We start from the raw sequence: 23,299 nt of genomic DNA, 5'->3' as shown, positions 1-23,299 counted from the left end.
ATGTCGTCGATCCCGCCTTCGCCGATGGTGCAGACGCCCGGCGGTGGTGGCGGCGGTGGCGGAGGAGGAGGGAGTGGGGCTGGGGCGGCGACAGCTGCAGCGGGTGGCTATGGCGGGATGATGGCGGGCGGCGATGCTAGCTCGCCAGCGGCCAGCGGGTCGGCGCAGAGCCCGCCGTCGTCGTCGGGTGGCGGAGGTGGGTTGAAGCTGAAGCTCAAGAAGCTATCGAAGCCGTCGTCGTGATCGGCTGCGCGGGGGGGGACGGGACAGACCAGGCCAGATCAGACCAGGCCACGTCACGTCCTTGGCCTCCCTGATTCCATTCTGTTGGGTCACCCATTGTACTGGTATCGTCTTCCATTGTAACAGCAGCGTAACATTATTGCATCGACGTTGGTTTGATCGCCGTCGCTGCGTCGTCGAGCGGGAGAGATGGTTATAATTTCATTCAGCGACGGATCGTGGAACAGACGACGAGAGCTGAGCCGTTGCGCTCGCCGGGCGGCGCCTACGCGAGCACCGCACCGGCCACAAAGTGGAGTTTTCTGGCCTCGGCCCTCGTTGGCTCGTTGGTCGGCTTCTTCCAGACAGACCCGACTGCGAGGCCCTCTGCCTGCCTCTCGTCCACCACCATCAAACCAACCCGCAGCCATCTCTGACCGCCGTCGTCGGTCCCTGTCAGGCACAATCGCAGCAGCAGCATCACGCCTCTCACATCATCACCAACATGAACCTGGACTCGGACGACGACCACCAACAGCAACAGCAGCAGCAGCACACACAGCCCCTCGAGACCTCGTTTGTCAAACGCTCCCGTCCGCGCGGCGCTGGCTTGCGCACAAAGAGCAGCGCATTCAGCGGCGACCCTTCCTCGACCGCAGCCACAGCGGCAGATAAATCCGCAGAGGCAAGCACCAGCAGCGTTCCGGCATCGACATCCGGCAATGCCGCGGCAACCAGCATCCCTCCGGCGCGCCGCCGCGTAGGCGCCATCTCGCTAGACTTGGACAACGACGACGACACCGCTTCCCGCCCTCAGCCGGGCACGTCGACGCCCGCAGCTCGGCGCGATGCACCAGCGGCAGACGATGAGGATCTCGCCTCCTCCTCGGTCGTGTTTCGCTCCCGCAATCGCGCTGCCAATCGGATAGGCGGCGGCAGCACCACGGCATCCACCTCGTCCTCCTCGTCCTTGTCAAGAACGGCTGCTGCGGCGGCGGTGGCGACGACTTCGGGTCGCAAGAAGATCAGCTTCGCTGCGCTGGATGGCGAAGAGCAAGCAGAGGACCAACAAGGATCGGAGCCCGGCTTCGAGATCCGACGCTCCCAGCTGGCCTCTAGGGGCAAAGAGGCGAGAAAGAAGGAGCGGGAAGGGGTCAAGCAGCGCCTCGTCGCACCCAACACGCTCTCGCTCGACCAAGCTTCGATTACCGCCGAGCCTCCAGACGCCAATGGCGCGACACCGACTTCGCAGGCATCCTACTCCTCATCCTACCTCGCAGAGCTCAAGGCCTCTACCCCTTCACTGTCCTCCAGACCTGGCGGATCGGCCGCCTTTACCAATTTCGAGGTGCGAGATCCCATGGCCATGCAGATAGACGACGACGGAGCCGATGCCGCACCACGCGACTACGATGACGCCGACGACGACCAATCGCTTGCCAGGACCAAGTTCAGCGCCGACTTTGCACACGATGGCATCCCGAGCGAGAGCGTCATCCGTGCCGCCAAGGAGAAGCGTGCCAGGATGCGCAAGGAGCTCCTCGAGAGGAATGGAGGCGGCTTCGGCGCGGGCGACGACTTCATCTCGCTCGGTGGCGGGGGCAAGGCCTCGTCGTCACGGGCCATGAGGCTGTTTGGCGAGGCTTCATCGAAGGCCTCAGGCGACGACTACCAGGGACCCCACCCAGAGTCGCGGCTGCAGCGCGAGGAGGACGAGTACGGCGATGGCGAGGAAGAGTACGCCGAGTACACGGGCGCCACCGAGAGGATCCCGATTGGCAAGAAGGCCGAGCAAGAGTACAAGCTGCAGCAGAGGCGCGAGATGCAGGAGGCGCTCACCGACGGCCGGAGCGACTATGCCGGCCTCGCCGACGACCACGAGGTTGACGAGGACGAGGAGGAGTGGGAGCGTGCTCAGCTGCGCCGGACCGAGATGCCCGGCATCAAGCAAAAGCAGCAAGAACACCGGGAAAAGTCGCCCTACCGCCCGGCCGAGATCCCGCTGACGGCGCCGCTGCCAACCATGACGTCGGCGTCTGCGCGGCTGGCGAGGAAGATGAGGGAGCTCGAGGAAAGCGCCGAGGCGCACGCCACCGTCGTCGAGGATGCCGACAAAGGGCTCGAGGCGCTCCTCCAGGGCGAGAAGGAGAACAAGGAAGAAGTCGTCGAGGCCGAGGAAAAGGAGAGCTGGTTCCGCGAGCTGGAGCAGTTCGTCACGAGCCTCGCCGGGTTCATGGAGGCCAAGGCGCCGCGGATCGACGACGTGGAGCGAGACTATGTCGACATGCTCGTCGAGCGGACGAGACTGGTGCAGAGGGCGAGAGCCAAGAGGATGGAGGACGAGCTGGCCCTCTTCTGGGGCGTGCCCTCCTCGTCGGTCCTACCCCCACTGCCCAAGACGGGCGAACCAGACGACCAGCAGCGACAGCAGCAGCAGCAGACCGAGCAGCAGCAAACCGACGATCTGCAGTTGGAGCCATCGCCGATGGAAGACGGCGACTTTAACTCGGCCGTGCGGTTGCAACGACAGAGCGATGCGGCGCTGATGGCCCAGGTCGACGCCGACGAGCTTTCGGCCTCGGATGCGGCCGCATTCGAGGTGGCATGGCGCGCCCTCTCGGACCGCCTCTCTTCGGCGCTCTCGGACGTCAAGGCGCCGGAGTATCTCGACGTCGCCGCTCGGCTGCCCGCGTCGTCGCCGTCGTCGGAGCCAAGTCTGCATCCGCGCAGCGTCGTATCGCGCTTTTCCGAGTGGCGACGCCGGTATCCGCTCGAGTACGCTCAGGCCTGGGGCGGCCTGGCCATCGCGTCGATCTGGGAGTTCTACGCGCGTCTCGAAATGGCGCTCTCCGATCCTCTGCTGCCCTCGTCGTCGTCTTCATCTTCAAAGGGCGGGGCGGGGCTCGAGCACTATCGATGGCACCGGGAAGCCATCGTCTACGCCGAGCCGTCGCACCACGACGACGACGACGTCGCGGCGCCCGAAGGCGAAGCGGCGGGAGGCGACGATGAGATCCTCTTGACGATCGTGCAGAACGTGGTGCTGCCGCGCCTCACGACGCTGGCGGAGCGGGCGGCGTACGATCCCTGGGATAAAAAGCAGACGCAGGCGGTGCTGAGGGGTGTGCAGGAGGCGTCATACGTGGTCGACAAGGCGGGCGTCCGTTTCCAGGTGAGTTGTCGCGGAGCCCGCTCCGACCGCCCTGCCCGGCGTCGACGACGAAGTGCTCACTCGACCGTCTTTTCGTCCCTGTCCCTGTCCCTCGCGACCGACCGAACGACACACGAACAGACGCTCATTACGAGCTACCTCGGTCTGTTCCGCCAACACACGACCGCCCTCGTGGAGAGCATGGCCGGTCCACCGGGCCTAGCGGCGCCCTCGATCCACCCCTCGACGCCGGCGGCGCTGACGGGTTTCGTACGCCGCCTCATTACGACGCTGCTCACCAACCTCGTCTCCTGGTCGCGCCACGTCTCTCCCGGCTGGCACGGCGCGAGGACAGAGCTGCTGGGCCTCATCGACGACCTGCTCGGTCGCGTCCTCTGGCCCCTCGTCGTCCGCGCCAAAGGCTTTGGCGTAGGCGGAGCAGAAGCGGCGCAGAGGGTCCTCGAACTCGTACCGCACCACCTCGTCAGTCCTGACGTGTGGGCGCGCTGGAAGGCCCTCGTCGATAACGCACCGCTGTAGCCGTCCCGCTCGGCGGGAAAATCGGTTGAGGCACGCGGGACCACGCCATCTTGTTTTGACACGCTCCCGGGTAGAGGGGAGCAGGGACTGCGCGTCTTCGAGGGGGGATATGTTCTTTCATCCATTGCCGAAAACCATCGACGCTCGCCCGTCCCCTCGACAGGAAGAAGGGGGGGCCTGGAACTCGAACCTAGACGAAGCGCCAGGTAGCCTTCTGACCCTCGACCATCCTCCTCGCCTCCTGGGCGCCCACGATCCTCTCGAGCTTCATGAAGCCATAGCGCGAAAAGACGACATGGACCGACACCTCGCTCGGATCCGTCTCCTCCTCCTCCTCCTCGTCGCCCTCGTCTCCAGCACCTCTCTTTCCAGCCCTGCCAGCCTTGGCCTTTTCCTCGAGGAAAATCGTGTTTTTCCGCGTAAACGGAAACTGGAGCACCTCGGCAAAAAAGGCGGCGTGGTCGGGCAGGTCGTAGAAGACGAGCGTCTTTGCGCCCCGGATAAAGTAGCGCCGGTAGAAGTGGAAGCGCTCCGTGATGAGCAGCATCGCCTTGCGCCCCGAGAAAAAGGATTCTCGCGCTCGCAGAATCTCGCGGTTCGTAGAGTACCTGGACGGGTTGGGTTGGGGAGGAGCGGCGACGGCGACGGCGGCAGCAGGTGGAAGGGAGGAGGGGTACACGGTGGGTCAGCAACAGGCCCAGCCTCGGCAACGTGGCTTAGCGACGACGACGCCGACGACTCACTCGGAGATGGCGGCGTAGCTGGCGCCCTTCTGCTTGCGCAGCCAGTCGTCGAGGCGCACAAAGTCAAAGTAGCTCGGCACAAAGACGAGCGTATGGCTCGACGACACGGCGCTCTTCTGTAGCTGCGGGTAGGTCTTGGTGGTAAAGTGCTGGAAGCGCAGGTCGGCCTCGGAGTGCAGGTTGACGCAGTCGAAGCGCGTAAACACCTGCCGGATGCCCGGGCGCGTCAGCGCCATGGTGCCCTCGGCGTGGGTGCGCACGGTGCGCAGCTTGCCCGCCACATTGCGCAGCTCCTTTGCGTACAGCGCACGCAGCTCTGGGAAGTCGTAGCCCGACAGCAGCACCGTCTGCCGGAACAGGGGCGCCCGCCCGTCGAGGTACCACTGCTTGACGCGCGAAAAGTCCGTCTCGCGCGCCTGCTTGGGGATCTGGTTGAGGTGGCCCAGGACAAACTGGAGGTGGTCCCAGTTCTGCATGGCCATGACGTCGAGCTGGTCGACCACGAGCATCTCGATCGACGAGAGGAAGTCGGCGTCGCGCTCCTTTTCAATGATGAGGCGCAGGCCGAGCGGGCTGGCGACGATGACGTCGCTGTCGTAAAAGGGGCTGTAGAGCTTGAGGCTCTTGCGCGTCACCTTGAGGCCGAGCTTGAAGCTGTCGTCAATGTTGCCGCGGAACGTCTCGACGTGGTCGCGCGGGAAGCGCGAGTAGGCCGAGGCGTCGGCCAGCTTGTCGACGGTGCCCTCGGGCAGCGAAAAGTCGGACTCGAAGCGCGACTTGTTGTCGACCTGGGAGCACAGCGAGAAGCTCTGCAGCAGCCGCACCCACTCCTTTGCCGAGTTGCGGAAGGGCAGCAGCACCAGCACTTTGGGCCGTGTGAAGCCCTGGTCGCGCACGTCGGCCGTCAGCGAGGCGGCGGCGCCGTCGTCGGCCGAGGCGAGCTTGGCCAGCCGCTCGTTGTTCTTGAGGATCCTCCGGCGCGTCTTTGTCACGTGGCTCATGGCGTGCATGGCGATGGTCTCGCGCAGCTGCGCCCGCTCGTCGAGGTCGACCTCGGTATGGGCGACGTCGATGTAGCTCGCCAGCTTGTTGGCCAGCGTCGTCTGGAGCGGCGTGATGCCGGTCGGGTAGCGCTTCTCGATGTAGTGCTGAAACGACTCGAGCACCTTTGCCTGCGGGTGGCCGACCAGCTCCGCATTCTGGCTGTCCAGGCCGTCGAGCTGCGGGCGAGAGACTACGACGTCGCCGAGCGGGCCCAGCTTTTGGCGCGAGTTGGTCCAGGAGAGCTCTGCGTTTTCGGCGGGCAGCTTCTCGACGGCCTGGGCATGCGGGCCTAGCGAGCCAAAGTGGGCCTGAAAGGCGTCTACGGGAGCCTTGCCCTTTGTTGCGGCCGCCCCATCGCCTTTCCGTTGCTGTCCCTGGCCGTCGTGCTGGCCGTCACCCCGCTCGTCGTCGTCGTCGTCGTCGTCGGAAGAATCGGCATCGTCGGCGCCTACGAGCTTGGGCGTGGCGGAGTGTGCGAGCTCGGCATCGTCTGAGCTGGGAGCAGGTAGTGAGTCGCGATTCGGCTTTGTGCTCTGCGAGAGGGTGGTGGAAGCGACTGCGGCTCTGCTGGTGATTTTGTTGTAGTGCGAGGTGGCGAGCTTCTGGCGTTTGCCGGGTCTGGCGGCGCTGACGTTGATGAGGGTCATGAGCTTGAGAGTGGGGTCCATGTTGGGCCACGGACGGCGTTGCCGGTGGCTGGAGACGAAGCCGACCTTGTGTGCAGCGTTGAGAGAGGCGGGGAGGAGGAGTGGGACGAGGGAGGCCGGGATGGAAGAAGAAGGGAGCAAGCAGGCGGGGTCCGGGACGACAAGGTTGGGTGTGCCAGAGAGGCTGCAAAAAATCCGAATACAAACGGGCAGCCGGCGTGGGGGAAAAAATCCAATACAGTTCGGGGCGGCTGGCGGGCTGTGGAGGCGGCGAATCTGTATTGCACCCTTCACCGGGTTTGTATTGCAGGGTCAGGGTGAGGTCAAGAAGAAAACTTGCAGGCGAGCAGCCGGCCTTAACCACCCTGGGCCAGCCTAGCCTAGCCTGAGCCTGCCACCTGCCTGTTCTCAGCCAGCGAGCTAGGACCACTTCGCCACCGCCACCTCTCCCACCACCACCACCACCACCAACAACCCGTCACCCTACCACCTCGCACGGCAACGGCAGGAGCAGCTCCATCATGGTAAGCGTCTTCGACCGCACCCCCTTCTCCCCGTGCTGGCTGCCTCGGCGACGCAGCTGCTGATGCGGGCCCCTCGTCCACTTCCTCTTGCGTCGATTCCCTCTCTGTTCCACCCTCTCCGCAGCCGCTGCCTCAGTCCAAGAACAAAGTCGGCCTCGGTCGTGCCCTGGCAAATCGAAAGGTCAAGGACGCCCAGTCCAAGAACTCGTCCGAGTTCCACACCACCGACATCAACAACTACGGCTCCACCTCCAACCTCCGCTCCGTCACCCACGAGGGCGACCTCGAAGAGTTCCTCAACACCGCACAGCTCGCAGACGCAGACTTTACCGCAGAGCGCAGAAACGTTACCGTCATCTCCGCGCCCTCAAAGGACCGCAGGAGGCACAACCCCTACCTCCTCACCGGACAGGAGGAGCGCGAGGTCCTCGCAAAGCAGGCACTCAACAAGGAACGCCTCCGCGTGCCCCGCAGGCCCGCCTGGACCTCGGCCACCACCCGCGCACAGCTCGAGAGGAAGGAAAAGGACTCCTTCCTCGAGTGGCGCAGAGGACTCGCCGAGCTCCAGGAGGGCGTCGGACTAGTCCTCACGCCCTTCGAGCGCAACATCGAGGTGTGGAGGCAGCTCTGGCGCGTCATTGAGCGCTCCCACCTCGTCGTCCAGATCGTCGACGCCAGAAACCCGCTCCGCTTCCGCTGCGAGGACCTCGAAAAGTACGTCCAGGGACTCAACATCGCCACGTCCGAGGGACAGGGCTACGTCGACGAGGCAAACGGCGAAAGGGGAAAGCGGAGAAACCTCCTCCTCATCAACAAGGCCGACCTGCTCGACGACCAGCAGAGGTGAGTGCCGACATTCTTTCGTTCGACCGCCTCTGCTACATCGCCAAAGTGCCGATGCTGACGTTCGAGCCGCCCAATGCCCGTCACATCCCCTCTCATCGTCTTCCGCTCTTTCTCAGACGCGAGTGGGCCAAGTACTTTGACGCGCAAGGGATTCAGTATGCCTTCTTCAGCGCGCTCAACGCCGCTGCGCTGCAGGCCGCTCGCGCCGAAGAGGAGCAGAGATTGGCCGACGAGGCCGCGCTAGCCGCTGAGGAAGCGGAGCGGAAGAAGCAGCAGGGTGAGGACGAGGACGAGGACGAAGAGGACGAGGAAGAGGCGGACGGCGAGGATGACGACGGGTACGAGGGGGAGGGACAGGAGAATGGGTCGAACGACGTCGACGAGCAGCTCGCGAATGCGACACAGGCAGTCGACCTCGGTACCCGGGACGCCAAGCCGCTCGTCGGTCAAGAGGCCGCCGACCGGCTCGATGCGCGACGAGGGCAGCCCGTCAAGGACGCCCTCGTCTCGGAGCAGCAGCACGGCCAGGACGACGCCGTCGATGCCGCCCTCTCCACCGCCGCCACCGACCTGGAGCCGAGCACGGACCCGTGCCGCGTGCTTAACGTCCTCGAGCTCGAGGAGCTGTTCATGGCGTGCGCCCCGCCGCTCGAGGATTTCGCCATCGAGGGAGCGCCCGCACCCAGCAAGCTCGTCGTCGGTCTGGTGGGCTACCCCAACGTCGGCAAGTCTTCGACAATCAACGCTCTGCTCGGCGAAAAGAAGGTATCGGTCTCGGCGACGCCCGGAAAGACCAAGCACTTCCAGACCATCCACCTGTCGCCCGAGACGGTGCTGTGCGACTGCCCCGGTCTCGTCTTCCCGCAGTTCGCCACCACCTCGGCCGAGCTCGTGACCGACGGCGTGCTGCCCATCGACCAGATGCGCGAGTTTACCGCGCCCGCCGAGCTGGTCGCCAAGCGGATCCCCAAGGACATCATCGAGGCCACCTACGGCATCCGCATCGACACGCTGCCCGAGGAAGAGGGCGGCACCGGCGTGCCGACCGGCCTGGAGATGCTCCACTCGTACGCCATCGCCAGAGGCTACACGCGCCAGGGCCAGAGTGGCGCCGACGAGTCGCGCGCGGTGCGCTATGTCCTCAAGGACTACGTCAACGCAAAGTTGCTCTACAACCACCCGCCGCCCGGCCTTGACGGCGACGAGTTCAACGCAGCGCAGCGGCAACGCATCCGCGCCGCGCTCGCCGCGCGACGCCAGGAGGCCGCAAAGGCCGGCGGCGGCGGCGGCAACGCGGCTGCGGCCGAAGAGCGGCTGCAGGGTCAGTTCGGGGACGACGTCGATCTCGACGATCTCGACGAGGCGGACCTCGACGCCATGATTGCGGCCGCTGCGACGCGCAACCGTGCCACGCCGACGGCGCGGCCGAGCGCAAAGTCGCTCGCCCTCGACTCGGCCTTTTTCGACGCCTTTGCCAGCTCCCGGCCCAACATCCAGGGCCGCAAGGGCATGGGGGGCGTCGATGCGATCCGAGGCAAGATTGCCAACGACGGCACCAGCGTCGGCCCAGAGGCGACGACGGCCAACCTGATGGCTGCCAAGGCGGGCAAGAAGCACCACAAGGCCAACAAGCGCAAGAAGCAGAGGAGCGGTGCCGGGTTCGACTGAGTGCGCCCATATCGGCCCGTCCTGCCTGTCTCCTTGTTGCTACCTTATCCCTGGGACCCGTGTCGAATCGGCCGGGCGCGAAGGTTAGCGGTAGTCCTTCGTCTCAATCAAACCCTGACCTGCGCCGTGCCAGTCGGTATGGTGGCCCAATTCCCGCTTTGACCATGCGTGTACGCTGTGCCAGCTGTGGGGTGTGTGATAGCCGCATCTCGATGTCGTGTCGAGTGCAGTCGAACGTGAGGCGTCGCCAAACAGGCCGATCTCGACCCTGCCATTCTCCAACTCGCTCCAATTCCGTCATCCCCTGCTTCGCGTCCCGACTCAACCCCGCGTGAGGAGCGGCGTCTCTAGAAGCCCTTTGCCTCGAGGAAGGCCTTGACCTCGCGGACCTTGTTTCCCTTGACGACGAGCTTTCCCGCCGCGTCGACCTTGGAGACCTGGACGGGCACGGCGGCGGTGGGGTGGCCGGGCTGTGGGCCGCTCTTCCTCCCCGCCCTTGGCTTGATGGGCTTCTTGGCGGTCTCGAAAGGGGTGGCGTTTTCGAGGGCGAACAGATGTAGGTTGGCCAGGAGGTCCTTGCGTAGCGCCTTGGGGGGGTGGGGTGAAGCCGGTCGTGTGGGCGACAAGGCATGGCGAGTAGGTAGGAGGAGGGAGGGGCAGGTTCAGCATGGATGCAGGACCACGCAAGGCAACGCCGGGAGGCAGCACTGCGCCACGCAGCGCAACGGGCCGACAAGAAGACTCACCTCGACATCGCCCTGCACCTTTCGGATCTCTGTGAGCACGCGCGTCCCGCCGTTGCGGATATCGGTGTAGACGGGGAGCGAGTCGCCCGTCTTGCCGATGCGCGGCACAAAGTACGGGTGCTGCACCGCTCTTGCCCCCTCGCCCGCCGCCGCCGCCGTCGCCGCCAATGCCTCCTCGTCGCCCATCGTCATGCTCGCCGCGTCGGCGTTGCTCGCAATCTCGCTCTGCGCAGAGTGTGGTGCCGCATTGCTGGCGGCGGGTGTGGTCGAAGAGGAGGATGACGAGGAGGACGAGGAGGTGGAGCTGAATGGGGCGAGGTGCGGGTACGACGCGGTGAGGCTTCGTGCGGGTGTGGTGCGCAGCAGCGCGGGAAGGCGGGCGGAGAACATGGTGGGCGTCGGTCCGTGCGAGTGCGTGCGTGGTGTGATTGACGGTGCTGAGCGGCGGCACAGGAAAGATGGAGATGGGTAGCGGTTCGGGTTGGTGATGATGGTGACAACGGCGACGACGGCGACGATGGTAGAGCGAGGAGCGAGGGTAGGGTTTTCTTCGCGGCCCGCCCAAAAAAGCTCCGGCGGGGCAGGAGCGCGTCTTCTCTCGCCCGGATGCGGTGCGCCCCGCCGCCCAGCTGGCTGGGCTGGCGCTGAGGCTAAGGCTGGGAGAGGGCTCGTGCTGGCAGGTCGAGCCCGTTTCCAGACCTTCTCGGCGGCCACAAGGCCAAAGCCAGCAAGCAGGCCACCGCCGCTGCTGCCGCCGCCGCCGCCGCCACGCTGGAAGCCAAGGCCGGCCGGTGTGTGCGGGGCACCGACCCGTGCCTCCCCATCCTCTCTCTCTCTCTTTCTCTCCTCTCACCTTCACCCTACCTCCGCCCCGTGTCCTTTCACTCGCCACCACCCTACTCCTCGTCACGCGCTGCATCTCTGTCGCAAATCCGCCCGCCTTGCCTTGCCCAACATGTCTGACAAGATCAAGGAGATTGTCGATATCCCCCAGTCTTTCATCCGCGAGGGCACCCAGTTCATGACCAGGTGTACCAAGCCCAACAAGAAGGGTGAGCACCCCTCTTCCCTCCGTCTCGAGCCGAGCAGCGGCACCTCGCAATGCGATGCTCACACGTTCTCTCCCCCCGCCACTCGCGCTCCTCGAATCGCCTCGCCTCGCCTCGGCGCAGAGTACATCCAGATCTGCAGGGCCGTCGGCATGGGCTTCGTCGTCATGGGATTCATTGGGTACTTTGTCAAGCTCGTAAGTCTCGTCACGATGTCGTCCGCCGCGCCGCTCCAGCTCCCTTCTCTCTTCGTTGCCGTCCAGCCTCTTACCTTGCTCGTCTGTTCCCTCTCATACTGCGCTGCCTCTCCCCCTTTCGCGTCGCAGATCCACATCCCCATTCACTCGATCGTGAGCATCTCCACCCGCTGTCTCGTAAGGAGGACAGACAGTCGTCGGACCAAGCGAGAAGCTGACCTTTCATCGTCTGCCATTGCCGTGCTTCCTGTCCTCGCCATTCCCGATCTCGCGCCGAACAGCTTGTGTGAGTACGCCTTGCGCCGTCGCCGCGCCGGGCAGCTGTCGTGCGCTCGGCCCCATGGCTTGCTAACGTATCCCGTTCTCTCTATCCCTTGGCCCTGTCCGTCCGCACAGTGGTGGAGCGTAAACTTGACAAAGAACCTGCAGTGTCCCGTCCGCATCCGACCTCGAAGAGCTGGCGCGCCGCAGCCTCTCCTTGCCTGGCCACCTTCGCCCCATCTTGTACTACCTCTCCGGCTCCGGCAACCCTCCTTCTGCGCTTCCTCGGGCAAATCACGGTGAAACCATCAGGGCCTTCTGCGACCGCCGTCCCTGACTCAGGCCAAACCCCGACCGACAGCACACGAGGCCTCGCATGCCGCCCCAGCTCACGGTGCCTGGACGATTCTGTCGTAGGCCGACTTGAGCTCCTCGGCCTCGCTGGCGACCCACTCGGACTCGACTATGCTCGTCACCGACCGCCGCTCTTCGGGCACGAGGTTCAGCAGCTCGACGATGAGCTTCTGCGCCATCTCGCTAATCCGCTCGCCGTCTGCCAGTGCTGGGATGCGGAATCAGGGTGTCGCCAGCGTACGTGGCCGTCAGCGCTGATGGTCGTTCGGCGCCCGGACGGGGAAAATCGAATTGTGAAGGGCGCTCGCGGCTTGCGACTCACGCGGCCAGAAGAGCTCGAGGCGTAGGATCCGCTGGATCAGAGGGGCGCTCGGGTGGCTGGCTTGCTCAGCCAGAATGTCGTCGTGACGGTGCCCGGGCGGTAGCTCAACCTCGCCGTCGAGGATGAGCTGGCGCTCGATCAGCGACTTGGTCACAATCATCGGCTCGGCGCTGCCGTAGTCGAACGGATGCATCCCGCTGTGCTCGGCGCGGTGGGTCGGCGTGGGCGCACTCGTCAGTCCTCGTCACGGGTGGGGGATTGCAGAGGATGCCCTTCTGCCCGCACGGCGCCGCCCACCTACTGTAGCATGAAGAAGAGCATCACGCCGAGGCTCCAGGAGTCCATCTTGACAGAAGAGATGAGAGGGAGCGACGCGCATCAGTCTCATGCCCACGCCAGCAAACTCGGATGACTCCGCCTTCCCGGACGACCTGCTCACCTTGAAGGCGTCGTACGGCTCGCCCGTGTAGCGCGAGAGGAGCGCCTCGCGTGCCAGGTACGACGGCGTGCCGACGTGCGACCTGGTCCTGCAGAAGGTGCCGTGGGCCTTTCCGACGCTCACGCCCGTGCCATTGACACCCTCTGGGTCAATCGGCTCCTGTTCGTCCTGGCCGGCATCCCGTGCGGCCGCATCGTAGGCGAGGCCAAAGTCGCCAAGCAAGACGTGCGGCATCACGGTGCCGCCTCGGACCAGCAGGATGTTTTCGGGCTGCGGTCCATTCAGGCGTTTTCCGTGTCGAGTATCAGCGGATGCCAGCCCGGCGCAAGGAGCCGGAGGAGCAGCGACTTGCCTTGATGTCTGCAGAGATGGACGAGGCGGGCCACAGATCAGCTGCGTCCTCCCTGTCGTTGGCGTTGAGTGCGGCGCTTTGACTCACCTCGATGAGCGATGCCGTTCGAATGCAGGTACTGCGTCGGGAGCACAGAGACGGCAGGTCAGCTACGACACCAACATTTCGACCTGGTCGCGGCCCTGAGAGGCCAACTCACGGTGAGAGCCCTCGTGAGTTGGTAGACGATGACTGGCGACAGATGGGGAGAGCCAGCTCACGCCTCTGCGTCAACTCAAAGCTTACTTGGGACCGTCGAGAGAACCAATTCGATGGGTCGCGGTGCCCCACGTACACTTGGCCACGTCGTCTGGCAGATGGCGCTGGCGCACGATGTACTCGAAGAGATCGCCACCCACGACGAGCTGCAAGAAGAGGTGCCTGTGGGCGGGCCGTGTCGGTGGATTCTTTTGAGCTGTCAGCTCCCGCTATCCACCATGCCCAAGCGCCCCACAAGGCCCAGAGGCGCTCTCACATGCTCTGCCCGTCGTCAAAGACGTCGTACAGGTCATTGATGTTGGGCTGCTCGATCTGGCGGTCCACTGATCAGCTCCTGAACTGTGATCGCCCGGGCTATGGGGGGACTCAGGCGGTCCTCACATGCGAGACCCTCTTCAAGATCTGGATCGGGCCTCGCAAACGGCCGGAGAGGTGGCGATGCTTGATCAGCTTCCACCTCGAGCCGCATCAGAGCACGTCCTCTCCCTGGACAGCTCACCTCAATCTCCCATTTCAGATCCATGCCCGTCTTGTCCTTGTTCCCCGCCGTCTTGCTCTGCACCTTGCATGCGACTTGCCGTCGAGCAACCTCGTCGTAGGCCAGGTAGACCTTGCCAAAGGAACCACTGTTGACGATGCAGATCTTGTCGGCCGCGATCAACGCGCTGAAGGTGCCGTCGCGAGACCTGCGCGTCCAAGTACCCACGTTCCGAGAACTCGTGTTGATACCCTGTAGCCTTCAACTGCCTACTCGATCGGCGACGGGTGGAAGCTCGGATCAGTGGTGAGCTCGCCGCCCGTGCCAGACCCACGAGCCGCCGTCGCCGTACGCACCCGCTTGCGGGTGTTGGACTCCCGTGAGTAGCCGGTCATCTGAGTGAAGACGAAGGCTGCGGCATCGCCAAAGCACGGGCATGGACGATCAAGTCAGCCGGCCGTCGCAGCTGCACTTGCGCCACGACACGGAGACGGTACTCACTCTGGGAGCCAGGCACCTGGATCTGGTCGCCATCGCTGAGCAGCACGCTGGTGTTGCGGATGCGAGAGCCGTTCCACACGAGGCCGTTGGTCGACTTGTCTTCGCAGCTGACAAAGATCTCTCCCGAGTCGGTCCTGGCATGCAGAAGCAGGCAGGCGCGATCAGACGCCCTGACCATCTCGCGATGGGCGCGCGGCTGCGCAGAGCGGTCCTCACTGGTAGGCGAAGAGGACAAAGTGCTAGACGATCGACGCCATGGCACGAATAGATGCAAGGGGATCAGTATGGTGCGACTAGCGCAGCCGGAGCTGCCGTCGGTCGAAAGACGTACGATGCTCGAGACGCTCATCTCGGGCAGCACGTAGTCGCTGGCGTTGGGTGCAAGAGCGATAGCGGCAGAGGAGTCAGGTGGCGATCTTGCACAAGAGGGCCGAGGAAATTCTTGCGCGGGTCGACAGCTACCACTGCTCGAAGCGACCGACCACCATTCGGTGGTAGCAGTCGAGGCGAAGGACTGCCCGTTGCGGATGAGGGTCTCTTCCTTTTCGTCAGCATCGAGAGTTGGAAAGCGGCGAGGGAACGACCACCGAGGCTGCTCACTTTGCGCTCGGCCACCTCGGGACGTCGACAGGATCGCCACGGCACCCGCAATGTCCTCGACGCGGTGGCCCTCCCTCGCCAGTGCCTTTTGCAGCTGTCCTTGATCAGCCGTGTCGCTCAGCAGAGTCGCATACTTCTGCCCGTCGGCCTTGGGTGATGCGTCTGCATGGACGTGGTCGTGCTCCTGGAGCACGATCTGCTTCTTCTGGAGCGCCTCTGGGGCGATCCGGACCTTTTTGACCTTGGCCGCTCTGCGCCCAGTCGCAAGCGCCTTGGAGGCGGCCACCATCGTGATCGGGGCGAGGCTTTCCGGGAGAAAGATGGAGCAGAACCCTCTATCGGCTCGTTGTGCGGACGAAATGGGAGAGCGCAAGAAGGCGAGATGGGGAATGAGACGCTGCGGACGGGACATCGAGGGGCGAGGGGCATCCCCCTGCCCTTATACTCTGGCTCGGCGGGTCGAGTCGAGCGTCTCGTTGCCGGCATCAGCGGAGCGGAAGAGACCTCTGCTGGTTCAGCTGCCAGCCATCCGCGCTCGGATGGTCCCGAAAGGAGGCATGATGATGCTCCGGCTTGGTGGGGTCTCTGTCCCGGGATGCCCGACACCTGGCTGGTGTTGGGCGTCGCCAGCCATATCATTCACATCGCTGTTTCGGACCGTCCCTCCCCGCCGGACGGAGTGCCCGAAAGGTGATGATGGTAGCGCGGTGTTGCCGATGTCATTGCAGGGCTCGAGAAAGGTGTGTGATGGCAAGAAGGCAAGCTCGGCTCAGCGTCGGCGCCCAACCTTTTGGCTCAAGCGCGTGGGCCGGGCAGCCACCTTGCGTGCTTGGCCTGCCAGCGGGTCGGCACATCCGGCGCAGCCTCGGCCCTCGTCCGGCCCCACTCGTCTGGCAGGAGCCCGTCAGTTTGCTCTCATCGATGCCGTCACGAAGCAGTAGGGATCTGTGCATGCATGCTGTAGGGTTGTGTGGATTTCGAGAACGGTGAGCCCCGGAAGAATGCGCAGGCAGCCGTCTTCGAAGCAGAGGAAGAGTACAATTTTTTTTGGTGGCAAAGTCGAGGATGGCGGCGATGGCGGGCAAGACAAGATGAGGCCTCCCTGGACAAGAGAGAGAGAGAGTAAAGCCTAGCATATGAGACGGCAAAGGACCGAGGCTAGACGTAGGCCTGCCTCGGATCATTCGCCGCCCGAATGTGATGGGAGTCGCCCATCAAGTCTACGCCCGCTGCTGCTCGGACGGCGCACGGAGAGGCACCTGCCGAGCGACTCGCGGATCAGAGTCCTCGCCTCGTCGGCCCAGGTCCTGCACTAGAAACCCAAGGCCCGAAACGAGATCCCCGACGCCGCAACACCCACGCCCATCGACGACACCGAGGCGCAGAGCAAGGCAGATCGACACGAGGGGCTGCTACCCTCGTGCCGCCTTTTCCCGTGCGCCAGCTTTGGGCCCATCGCCTCCTGCCAGGCCCCTCCAACCGACGGCGCGAAACCGTCTCATCCTTCCAGCCGTCCCCTTGGGATCCCGAGAACAAGTGGTCGAGCGATGGCTTCAGCGCATTTATGCCTTGAGGACAAACTTGCGGTTGCCGAAGTGGATGTTCTTCTTGTGCTGGCGCTCAGTGACGGCCTTGGCCTCGTGCTGTGTGGGAGCGGGGTGAAGAAGGCAAGGTGCGAAAAAGCGTCAGCATGTCGTGTTCGAAGTGTGTTGGAGCGACGTCTGCGGCCGCGCAGACTCTGCTGACGGTCGCCGAATGCCCTCCTGGTCGCGAGAGAAGTCCTCCAGGGCAGTCCGGCCCATGCCTGCCGTGCTGTGAAGCAGGTCCGCGGTGCCACCAGACCTCCAGCGTGATGCCACGGATGACGGCGGGGTCCCATCCCTCCAATGTGCGGGCTCGAACGCTCCTCGCTGCGTGTGCGATCCGCTCCCTGCCCGGTCGGCTTGACCGGACCTATTTCACCGAATCCATCCCGTCCCAGCCGTCCCTGACCCATGTCATCTTTCCGAATGGCTCTCATGAGGCGGCAGAGGTCGACCGCCAGCATCCGTGCGACGGCAGCAGAGTCGGCAGCAGAGTGAGTCAACGCGCGCGCGTGCGAGGATCCGTACCTTGGTGAGCTTCCTTCGGATGGCGCGGGTCTTCTTGGCACGGAGGTCGAGCGGGATGTGCTTCTTGCCCTTGTAGAACTCGCGGAGGTTGGCGCGCTGCTTCTGGTTGATGACAGTGAGGACGCGGGCGATGTTCTTGCGGACAGTGTTGCTGTCGGGATCGCGTAGGAAGATGCGGCGACATGCAGAGCGAGAGGAGATGGGCTTTATCAGCGTCGAGTGCCAAGGCAACACGGCGATGCGGTGCTGCGGCGCATCTCTACTCACATCTTGGTGAGCTTGCTCGAGTTGCCGCCGGCGACCTTCTGGACGCGGAGCTGCAGGAGCTCAGTCTTGAGCTCCTCGAGCTGGCTGGTTAGGTCCGCCTTGGACTTGGACTGGAGCTCGAATGCCTTGACCTTAGCCTGTCAGGAGGCGGAGTGCAGGGTTCGCCGTCGAAAGAATCAAGGCGAAGCAGGTTGGCGGTCAGACGTTGGTTCTCTCGATGCGGATGCGGGAGATACGGATACGCGGGACGATCCCGGGTGCTGCGGGAGTAGGAGGGGGCGCAAGTCGGTGAAGGTGCTGTGTCGGCGAGGCTTGGTGCAGAGCCGGAAAGGTAGAGCCTGGTGCGACCGGGGCTGTCGTCGTTGTCGCCGCACTGCCAAATAGCGAGCCAGAAGGAGTGCGCCCGGCGAGAACCCAAATCTCCCATCTGAACGCCAATCGTATCCCAGCCTGCACCTTCACCAAGGCCCGTACGATCCGGCATTACGACGCCAGGGCTGCTCCTCTTCAGCAGCAGCAATCGCGGTGTAGTTCCTCCGCATCGCTCGGTCGCATTGTCGGGTCGAGCAGTCGGACGGTCGGGTCGGGTCGGGTCGGGTCGGTCGATGCAGAGTCGATGGTCGCTGGAATGGTCGGCACGCCGCCGTCGTCGATTGTCGGATCGGTCGAGGAGATGTCGAATGTCGTCCTGGAGCTCGCGAGCGGCTGCGCGACTTACCATTGTTGCGATGTTGTACGGGAGGGGGTGTTGCTTGAGGGGGGGGATGGAGCGGGGTGGTGGCGATGGTGAGCAGAAAGCTTCTGCAGCCCCTCTCGCCCGCCCGCCCCTGCCAGCCCAGCGCTGATCGCCTGCCTGCTTGCCTGCCTGCCTCGGTCGCCGAGGCCCTGGCCCAGCCCACGCCCACGCTGGCTGCTCTCGCCGAGCCAGGATTTGGCCTTGAGCCCGCTCGACGAGCGTGCGTGCAGGTTCGGAAGCGAGCGTGCCCTTCCGGGCCCCGCTTCTCCTGAAAATTTCGGCCGAGGCCTTCTCCAATTTTTCCCTAGGCACGTGACTCTAAGCGACAGAGTGTGGTCCGCCCACCAGCGGCGACGTCGTGCGATGCAGCCCAGTCTCCCTCTCCGCCTTGCTCAGCGGCATTCTACCCGCTCATGCAGGTCTGTGGCCAAGCATCGATGGATCACACATTCTTGGCACGCGTAGAAGGCGGTGAGAGCAACCTTGGCTTTAGAAATACAGCGAGGCTCGGAAGAGGCTATAGGGGCGGACGACGGCGGAGAGAGAGAGAGAGCGTGAGCGCACCAGGGCGCTGCCCGGACCTCGAGGGTGGGCGACTGACAAGAGTGACGGCGTAGGGCAGGGATCAAGGAGATCCTGGGGGGAGCGAGGTACCGGTGGCAAGAGCAGGGTGGACGCGGGACGGTGTACAATGAGGGACTGGGTCGGATAGAAGCGTGCGGCGAGATGATACAGCGCATGGTGTCAAGGAACGGGGCGGAGCGAGTAAGAGTCGGATGAAGGATTGCTGGGCGCCGGCAGGCAGGGCAGGCTCAGATGCCGATGGCGCTGGCGAGGTCGACGTGGTTGAGGACGTCGGCGAGGACCTCGTCGCTCGACGTGCGCACCTCGGCGATGGCATCGCCCATCGGCGGCTGGGGAGCACGGCGCGTCGCCACCAGCGAAGGCGGGCGGATGGCCTCGGCCGCACCGACGCCGCCGTACAGGCTCTTGAACGACGGCCGCGCCGGGCTCGAGGTGCAGGTCCCGTTGGACAGCGAGGCAAACGAGTTGTTGGACGACGACATCAGCATCGAGTCCTTGCTGGTCGACGAGGCAATCTCGGCATGGTAGGCGCGACCCGTCTGCAGAGCGCCGGAGGAGTTGACTGTGGGCAGAACCCCACCTTTGGCAGGCGGACCGCACCTCGAGAAGCGGCGGCTGGCGCGGTCGAGGCTCGGTCGGCCCACGTAGCTCGGGTTGGGCGACGAGAGCGCCGAGGCGGTGTTGAGCGCGGGCGAAAAGGCGGCCCGTTCGGCCAGCTTGCGAAGGATGGGAGTCCCGGCCTCGGAGCTGTTGGCCGCGCCGCCGCCCACCACCGTCGACGACGACGCAAGACTGAGCGGCCTCAGCTTGGCACTGCCCGTGCCGTAGCCGGCGTGCAGCAAAGGGGTGTCGGTGCCGCTCGCAAACGTCGGCAGCGACGGCGTCGAGGGGCTGCCCGTCAGAGGACTCAGCCGCGTGCCCGTCGTCCTGGGCCCAGCGAAGGCGTCCTTGGCGGCGGCGATGTCGGCGTGGGAGCGCGATCGTCCGGTGGGCACCACGCCGGGCCGGGCACCTGCGCCGATCGAAGAGACGAGCTCGAGCTTGCGGCGACCGGTCTGCTGAGCTGCAGCCGCAGCCGCAGCCGCAGTCGCGGTCGACTCGAAGTGCCTCTGGACAGCGCCGCCCGCCGGCAGCATGTGGCTGTGGATTGGCGTGTAGGGCGGCGTCAGCGGTGCCATGGCGTCGTGTTCGAGCTTGGCGTGCCTATCGACGAGGTTGAGCGCCAGCGGCTTGTGCTGGCTGCCTCGGGACAGGAGCAGGGAGCGCGGGCCTCGGTGCGGCTGGCCGCCAAGCGCCGTCGCCGAGGCTGAGACGTCTCCGTCCTCCTCGACCTCGACCTCGGCCGCCCCCTCCTCCTCCTCGGGCTCAGCGCTGTAAAGGCCAAGGCCGAAGTTGTTGGGTTCGTCCGACAGGCTGGCCGACATGTCGTGCAGGGCGTTGCTGGAGAGCGCCGTTTGGGTGGCCTCGCGGTCCTTTGCCAGGTCCTTTGCCAGGTTCTGCTTGACGCTCGCCAGGAGCTTGGCGCGGCGCGAGGCAGCCGCTGACTCGTCAAACTCGCCGCTGACCGAGTCGGTGGCACAGCTGCTGACGATGCTCATTGTCTCGGCCGCACTGGCGGCGACCGAGCTGGCGACGCTCATGCGCACCGAGCTGGGCGCGGTGCCCAGCGAGACCTCAGAGGCGCTGCGCGAGTGCACAGCGTTGCGCTCCTCGTCGACGACCTCCATGGCGATGTTCTCGCAGTCGAAGTTGGTTCGCGTGGGCACCTCCGTCTCGTCGGTCTTGACGGGCCCATCGATGTGCATCGAGATGCGCGCCTCGATCTCGTCGAGAGGCGACGTGGTGGCCGTGCTCGACGTCGACGTCGAAAGCGGAAGTCCCTTGAGGGCGCTGAGGTCGATGCGGTGCAGCTCTGGCCGAGGCGGACGGCGCGGCGTCAGGTTGTCGTCGGCGAGGGACTGGGGAACGCCTTCGGCCCACCGTCCAGGCTGCATGATGGGCGAGACGTGGTCGCCCGCTTCGGACCTGACGGGGCCCTTGCCGTCCGATGCGGGCGACTTGATGCTCGCCGCCTCCGCGACGACGATCGCAACCGCTTGGGCGACCGACGTGGCCGGAAGAGGGTCGCTGCTGGACAGCGGGCTGCGGGCGATGCGCTGCTTCTCTTCCGCTGTCGATGGCCGCGACAGGGAACGAAGCGGGCGGAAAAATCCAGTGAGGGTGGGCGACGAGGCGACGTCGGCCCTGCCCTGAGAGGACGGGAAGGGCACACCAGCACTCGAGGGCTTGGGCGACTGGTCGAGCTGAGGTAGGCGCGGCGAGCCCTCCTTGGGTCCACCAAGGATAGGGGAGCCGGACAGCGACTTGCGGCTGAGGCTGAGGCGCGCCTTGAGACTTTCGCTGAACTTCGGCTTGGGCGATCCTGCGAGGACCGGGCTCGCCATTGCCGCCAGCTGGACCTGCAGCGGGATGCGGCCCTGGTCGTCGAGCGAACGCCGGCCGGTGTGCGAGGGCGGGTCCGGGAAGACGGCATGGTGGTAGGGGCTCATGAAGGGCAGCTGCGGTCCGGCTCGCAGTAGAGCCTGCTTGGCCTCAGAGAGGGCCATGGGCAGCGAGATGGCGCTCGCATTGGCGTGGACAGTGTTGATCTGCAACGACCCGGTCGATGGGGCCTCCGCGGTCGAGGGCACAGCCGGCGCCACAGAGGACGTCGCCAGCTGATCCTTGCGCAGAATGGCCGACAGCTCTCCGGACGAGCCAAAGGTCGAGGCGCGCTTTCGCATCGGGGTGAAAGCCGGAGCGATGGGCTCGGCGGTCAGCTCGGTGGCAGGCTCGGCCTCTCGCTCGAGGCTCGACTCAGACACCGGCTCGGCAACAGGTGCCGGCGCGGGGGCGGACGTTGGCTGGATCTCGGGCGCAGGTGCCTGCGAGGGAGACGGGAGAACTGCCAGCTTGCTCGCCGGGCTGTTCGAGGGCGAGACGGCCTTGACATCGACGGGCTTCTTGAGATGACGCGGGAACGGTGGGAGCGGCGGAAGCGAAGCAGCGGGGACGACCGTGGCCTTGGCGATGCTCGTGTTCTGGGCGTCGGACCCGAGGCTGGTGTTGGATGAGGTGTGCGAGAAGCCACCGCTCGACCAGTCCCGGCTCATTGCATGCGATTCCGACAGGCCAGACTCGAGATCGCTCGCGCTCGTGTTGGCGTCGTCCGACCGTTCGGCCCAGAGGCCGGACATGTTGCCAAACACGGCAGAGCCGAGCGAGGTCTGAGACGTGCTCTTGCCAAAAGCAAGACCCAGGCTGAGCGGTCGGAAGGTGGGGGCAGGCAGAAACCCGCTGCCGGTGGAAGCGCCAGACCCGAAGGCTGGCTGGTTCGGGGGCTGAGTGGGCAGGTCGGGCATGGCGATCGCTGTGAAAGCCTTGTTCGACTTGGCCGACTGCGAAGACGCGAGCGAGCCCGACGCAGAGGAAGCGCTGTAGTAGATGCTGGCCGGCTTGCTATCCGCGCCCGTGGCATCGGAACGCGCCACCGACTGTGCCCGGCTCCTGGTCGGCGTCAAAGGCGGCAGCTCCCGCGGCACCGGTTTCGGCGGGCTCGCGGAAGCCATCGAGGTGCGGGAAGGGGCGCGAGAGGAAGACTTGATCGACATCCGCCCCTCGTACGCAGTCGAGAGCGCACTCGACATCCAGCGCGTCCGTTCGATCTCAAAGTCGAGCTGGTCCTCGAGGGCCACGGCCGACGTGTCCCCCTTGCCATCCTCGGAAAAGGTGAAGTCGAGGTTCAGGATCGGCGTGAGGGACACATCGTCGTCTTCGTCGTTGCTGGTGCCGGCGTCGGGCGCTTTCAGGCTGGCCGAGCCTGTTGGCGCTTCGTCCAGAGGAACGGTGGGCCCGGCCTGCAGGGTTGTTTGCGTCTGTGGTAGATCCCCGAGGCTGCGGATCAGAAGCGATGGCACCGCGCCTCGCCCTGACTTGGCAGCGCCGCTTCCAGTTGCCGGAGGCGAGGAGGAAGGTGCTCGCGGTCCGGCGGTGCGGGCCACCTTGGCGCGTGGTGGCCTGGACGGACCAGGAACGGCAGCATTTTGAGCCGCGACGGCGGCAGCACCACCGCGCGTTCCGAGCCAGTCATCGTCGGAGGCGGTAAACCTGTTGCCCTTCTGGTTCAGACCGAGCGCCGCGTCGATGGCGGAGTCGGGCGTTGATGGTTTCGAGGACGAGACGCGTCCAAAGTCGGTGGGCGACTTGATGAGGATCGAGGGCCCGACGAGCGCGTGCTTTGGAGCAGCCCTGAGCTCGGGCTCGCTGATCTTGGCCTTGAAGGTGTTCGACGACGCTCTTGATCGCCGATACCTGCGGTAGGCGTAACCTGCCGCGCCGACCGCCAGTAGGAGGCAAACGGCGCCGGCGGCGCATAGAGCTATCGAGGTGGTGGACAGGGTCGGCCCAGCAGCAACAGCGGTATCGGCTCGACGCTGTATTGTCGAGCCGTCGGGTTCGTTGTGGTCCATGGCGATCGAGAAACGGGCAAAGAGTGAGAGGAAAGAGGGTGGAATCAAGAGAGCAAGACTGAAGAGCGGTAAACGAATGTGATGAGGTCGTGGTCCGTAGCGGAGGTAGTCGGCAGGGGCGCGAAAGTAGGCGATCTAGACGCGCGGTTG

General features: G+C 65.1%; 10 protein-coding genes across 10 annotated transcripts in view; 4 read left to right on the top strand and 6 right to left on the bottom strand.

Moving 5' to 3' along the window:
- PFL1_06867 (uncharacterized protein) overlaps positions 1-243 on the top strand; it is a gene marked incomplete at both ends in the record, with an annotated part of 4,129 nt that extends 3,886 nt beyond the window's left edge. The window contains one exon of the mRNA XM_007881029.1: positions 34-243. Coding sequence (XP_007879220.1) covers positions 34-243 — 210 coding nt within the window. The remainder of the gene's footprint in view (positions 1-33) is intronic.
- A 484-nt stretch (positions 244-727) lies between these two features.
- PFL1_03428 (uncharacterized protein) lies at positions 728-3,913 on the top strand (the record flags this gene model as incomplete). Its single annotated transcript, XM_007880945.1, has 2 exons — positions 728-3,394; positions 3,515-3,913. 2 exons carry the CDS (start codon positions 728-730, stop codon positions 3,911-3,913), a joined length of 3,066 nt encoding a protein of 1,021 aa, XP_007879136.1.
- A 190-nt stretch (positions 3,914-4,103) lies between these two features.
- On the bottom strand, positions 4,104-6,368 carry PFL1_03427 (uncharacterized protein; the record flags this gene model as incomplete). The annotated part of the gene is made up of 2 exons (XM_007880944.1): positions 4,104-4,521; positions 4,657-6,368. 2 exons carry the CDS (start codon positions 6,366-6,368, stop codon positions 4,104-4,106), a joined length of 2,130 nt encoding a protein of 709 aa, XP_007879135.1.
- Positions 6,369-6,868: 500 nt separating this feature from the next.
- Positions 6,869-9,385, top strand: PFL1_03426 (uncharacterized protein; the record flags this gene model as incomplete). Its single annotated transcript, XM_007880943.1, has 3 exons — positions 6,869-6,871; positions 6,996-7,714; positions 7,834-9,385. The coding sequence occupies 3 exons, from the start codon at positions 6,869-6,871 to the stop codon at positions 9,383-9,385; spliced, it is 2,274 nt and encodes a 757-aa protein (XP_007879134.1).
- Positions 9,386-9,732: 347 nt separating this feature from the next.
- PFL1_03425 (uncharacterized protein) lies at positions 9,733-10,521 on the bottom strand (the record flags this gene model as incomplete). Its single annotated transcript, XM_007880942.1, has 2 exons — positions 9,733-9,972; positions 10,132-10,521. 2 exons carry the CDS (start codon positions 10,519-10,521, stop codon positions 9,733-9,735), a joined length of 630 nt encoding a protein of 209 aa, XP_007879133.1.
- Positions 10,522-11,086: 565 nt separating this feature from the next.
- On the top strand, positions 11,087-11,786 carry PFL1_03424 (uncharacterized protein; the record flags this gene model as incomplete). Its single annotated transcript, XM_007880941.1, has 5 exons — positions 11,087-11,183; positions 11,304-11,377; positions 11,507-11,530; positions 11,659-11,663; positions 11,774-11,786. The coding sequence occupies 5 exons, from the start codon at positions 11,087-11,089 to the stop codon at positions 11,784-11,786; spliced, it is 213 nt and encodes a 70-aa protein (XP_007879132.1).
- A 241-nt stretch (positions 11,787-12,027) lies between these two features.
- On the bottom strand, positions 12,028-14,691 carry PFL1_03423 (uncharacterized protein; the record flags this gene model as incomplete). Its single annotated transcript, XM_007880940.1, has 13 exons — positions 12,028-12,200; positions 12,315-12,511; positions 12,616-12,659; positions 12,754-13,023; positions 13,193-13,223; positions 13,305-13,314; positions 13,440-13,525; positions 13,620-13,666; positions 13,863-14,049; positions 14,115-14,253; positions 14,343-14,476; positions 14,559-14,581; positions 14,674-14,691. The coding sequence occupies 13 exons, from the start codon at positions 14,689-14,691 to the stop codon at positions 12,028-12,030; spliced, it is 1,359 nt and encodes a 452-aa protein (XP_007879131.1).
- A 109-nt stretch (positions 14,692-14,800) lies between these two features.
- Positions 14,801-15,231, bottom strand: PFL1_03422 (uncharacterized protein; the record flags this gene model as incomplete). The annotated part of the gene is made up of 2 exons (XM_007880939.1): positions 14,801-14,856; positions 14,943-15,231. 2 exons carry the CDS (start codon positions 15,229-15,231, stop codon positions 14,801-14,803), a joined length of 345 nt encoding a protein of 114 aa, XP_007879130.1.
- A 1,273-nt stretch (positions 15,232-16,504) lies between these two features.
- Positions 16,505-18,041, bottom strand: PFL1_03421 (uncharacterized protein; the record flags this gene model as incomplete). Its single annotated transcript, XM_007880938.1, has 4 exons — positions 16,505-16,585; positions 17,054-17,204; positions 17,321-17,457; positions 18,039-18,041. The coding sequence occupies 4 exons, from the start codon at positions 18,039-18,041 to the stop codon at positions 16,505-16,507; spliced, it is 372 nt and encodes a 123-aa protein (XP_007879129.1).
- An 827-nt stretch (positions 18,042-18,868) lies between these two features.
- On the bottom strand, positions 18,869-23,149 carry PFL1_03420 (uncharacterized protein; the record flags this gene model as incomplete). Its single annotated transcript, XM_007880937.1, has 1 exon — positions 18,869-23,149. The coding sequence occupies one exon, from the start codon at positions 23,147-23,149 to the stop codon at positions 18,869-18,871; it is 4,281 nt and encodes a 1,426-aa protein (XP_007879128.1).
- Between the last annotated feature and the right edge of the window lie 150 nt (positions 23,150-23,299).

Source organism: Pseudozyma flocculosa (assembly GCF_000417875.1).
Source record: "Pseudozyma flocculosa PF-1 unplaced genomic scaffold scaffold00010, whole genome shotgun sequence".
Lineage (NCBI taxonomy): Eukaryota > Fungi > Basidiomycota > Ustilaginomycetes > Ustilaginales > Ustilaginaceae > Pseudozyma > Pseudozyma flocculosa.
This window is presented reverse-complemented; position numbering and strand designations above follow the sequence as displayed.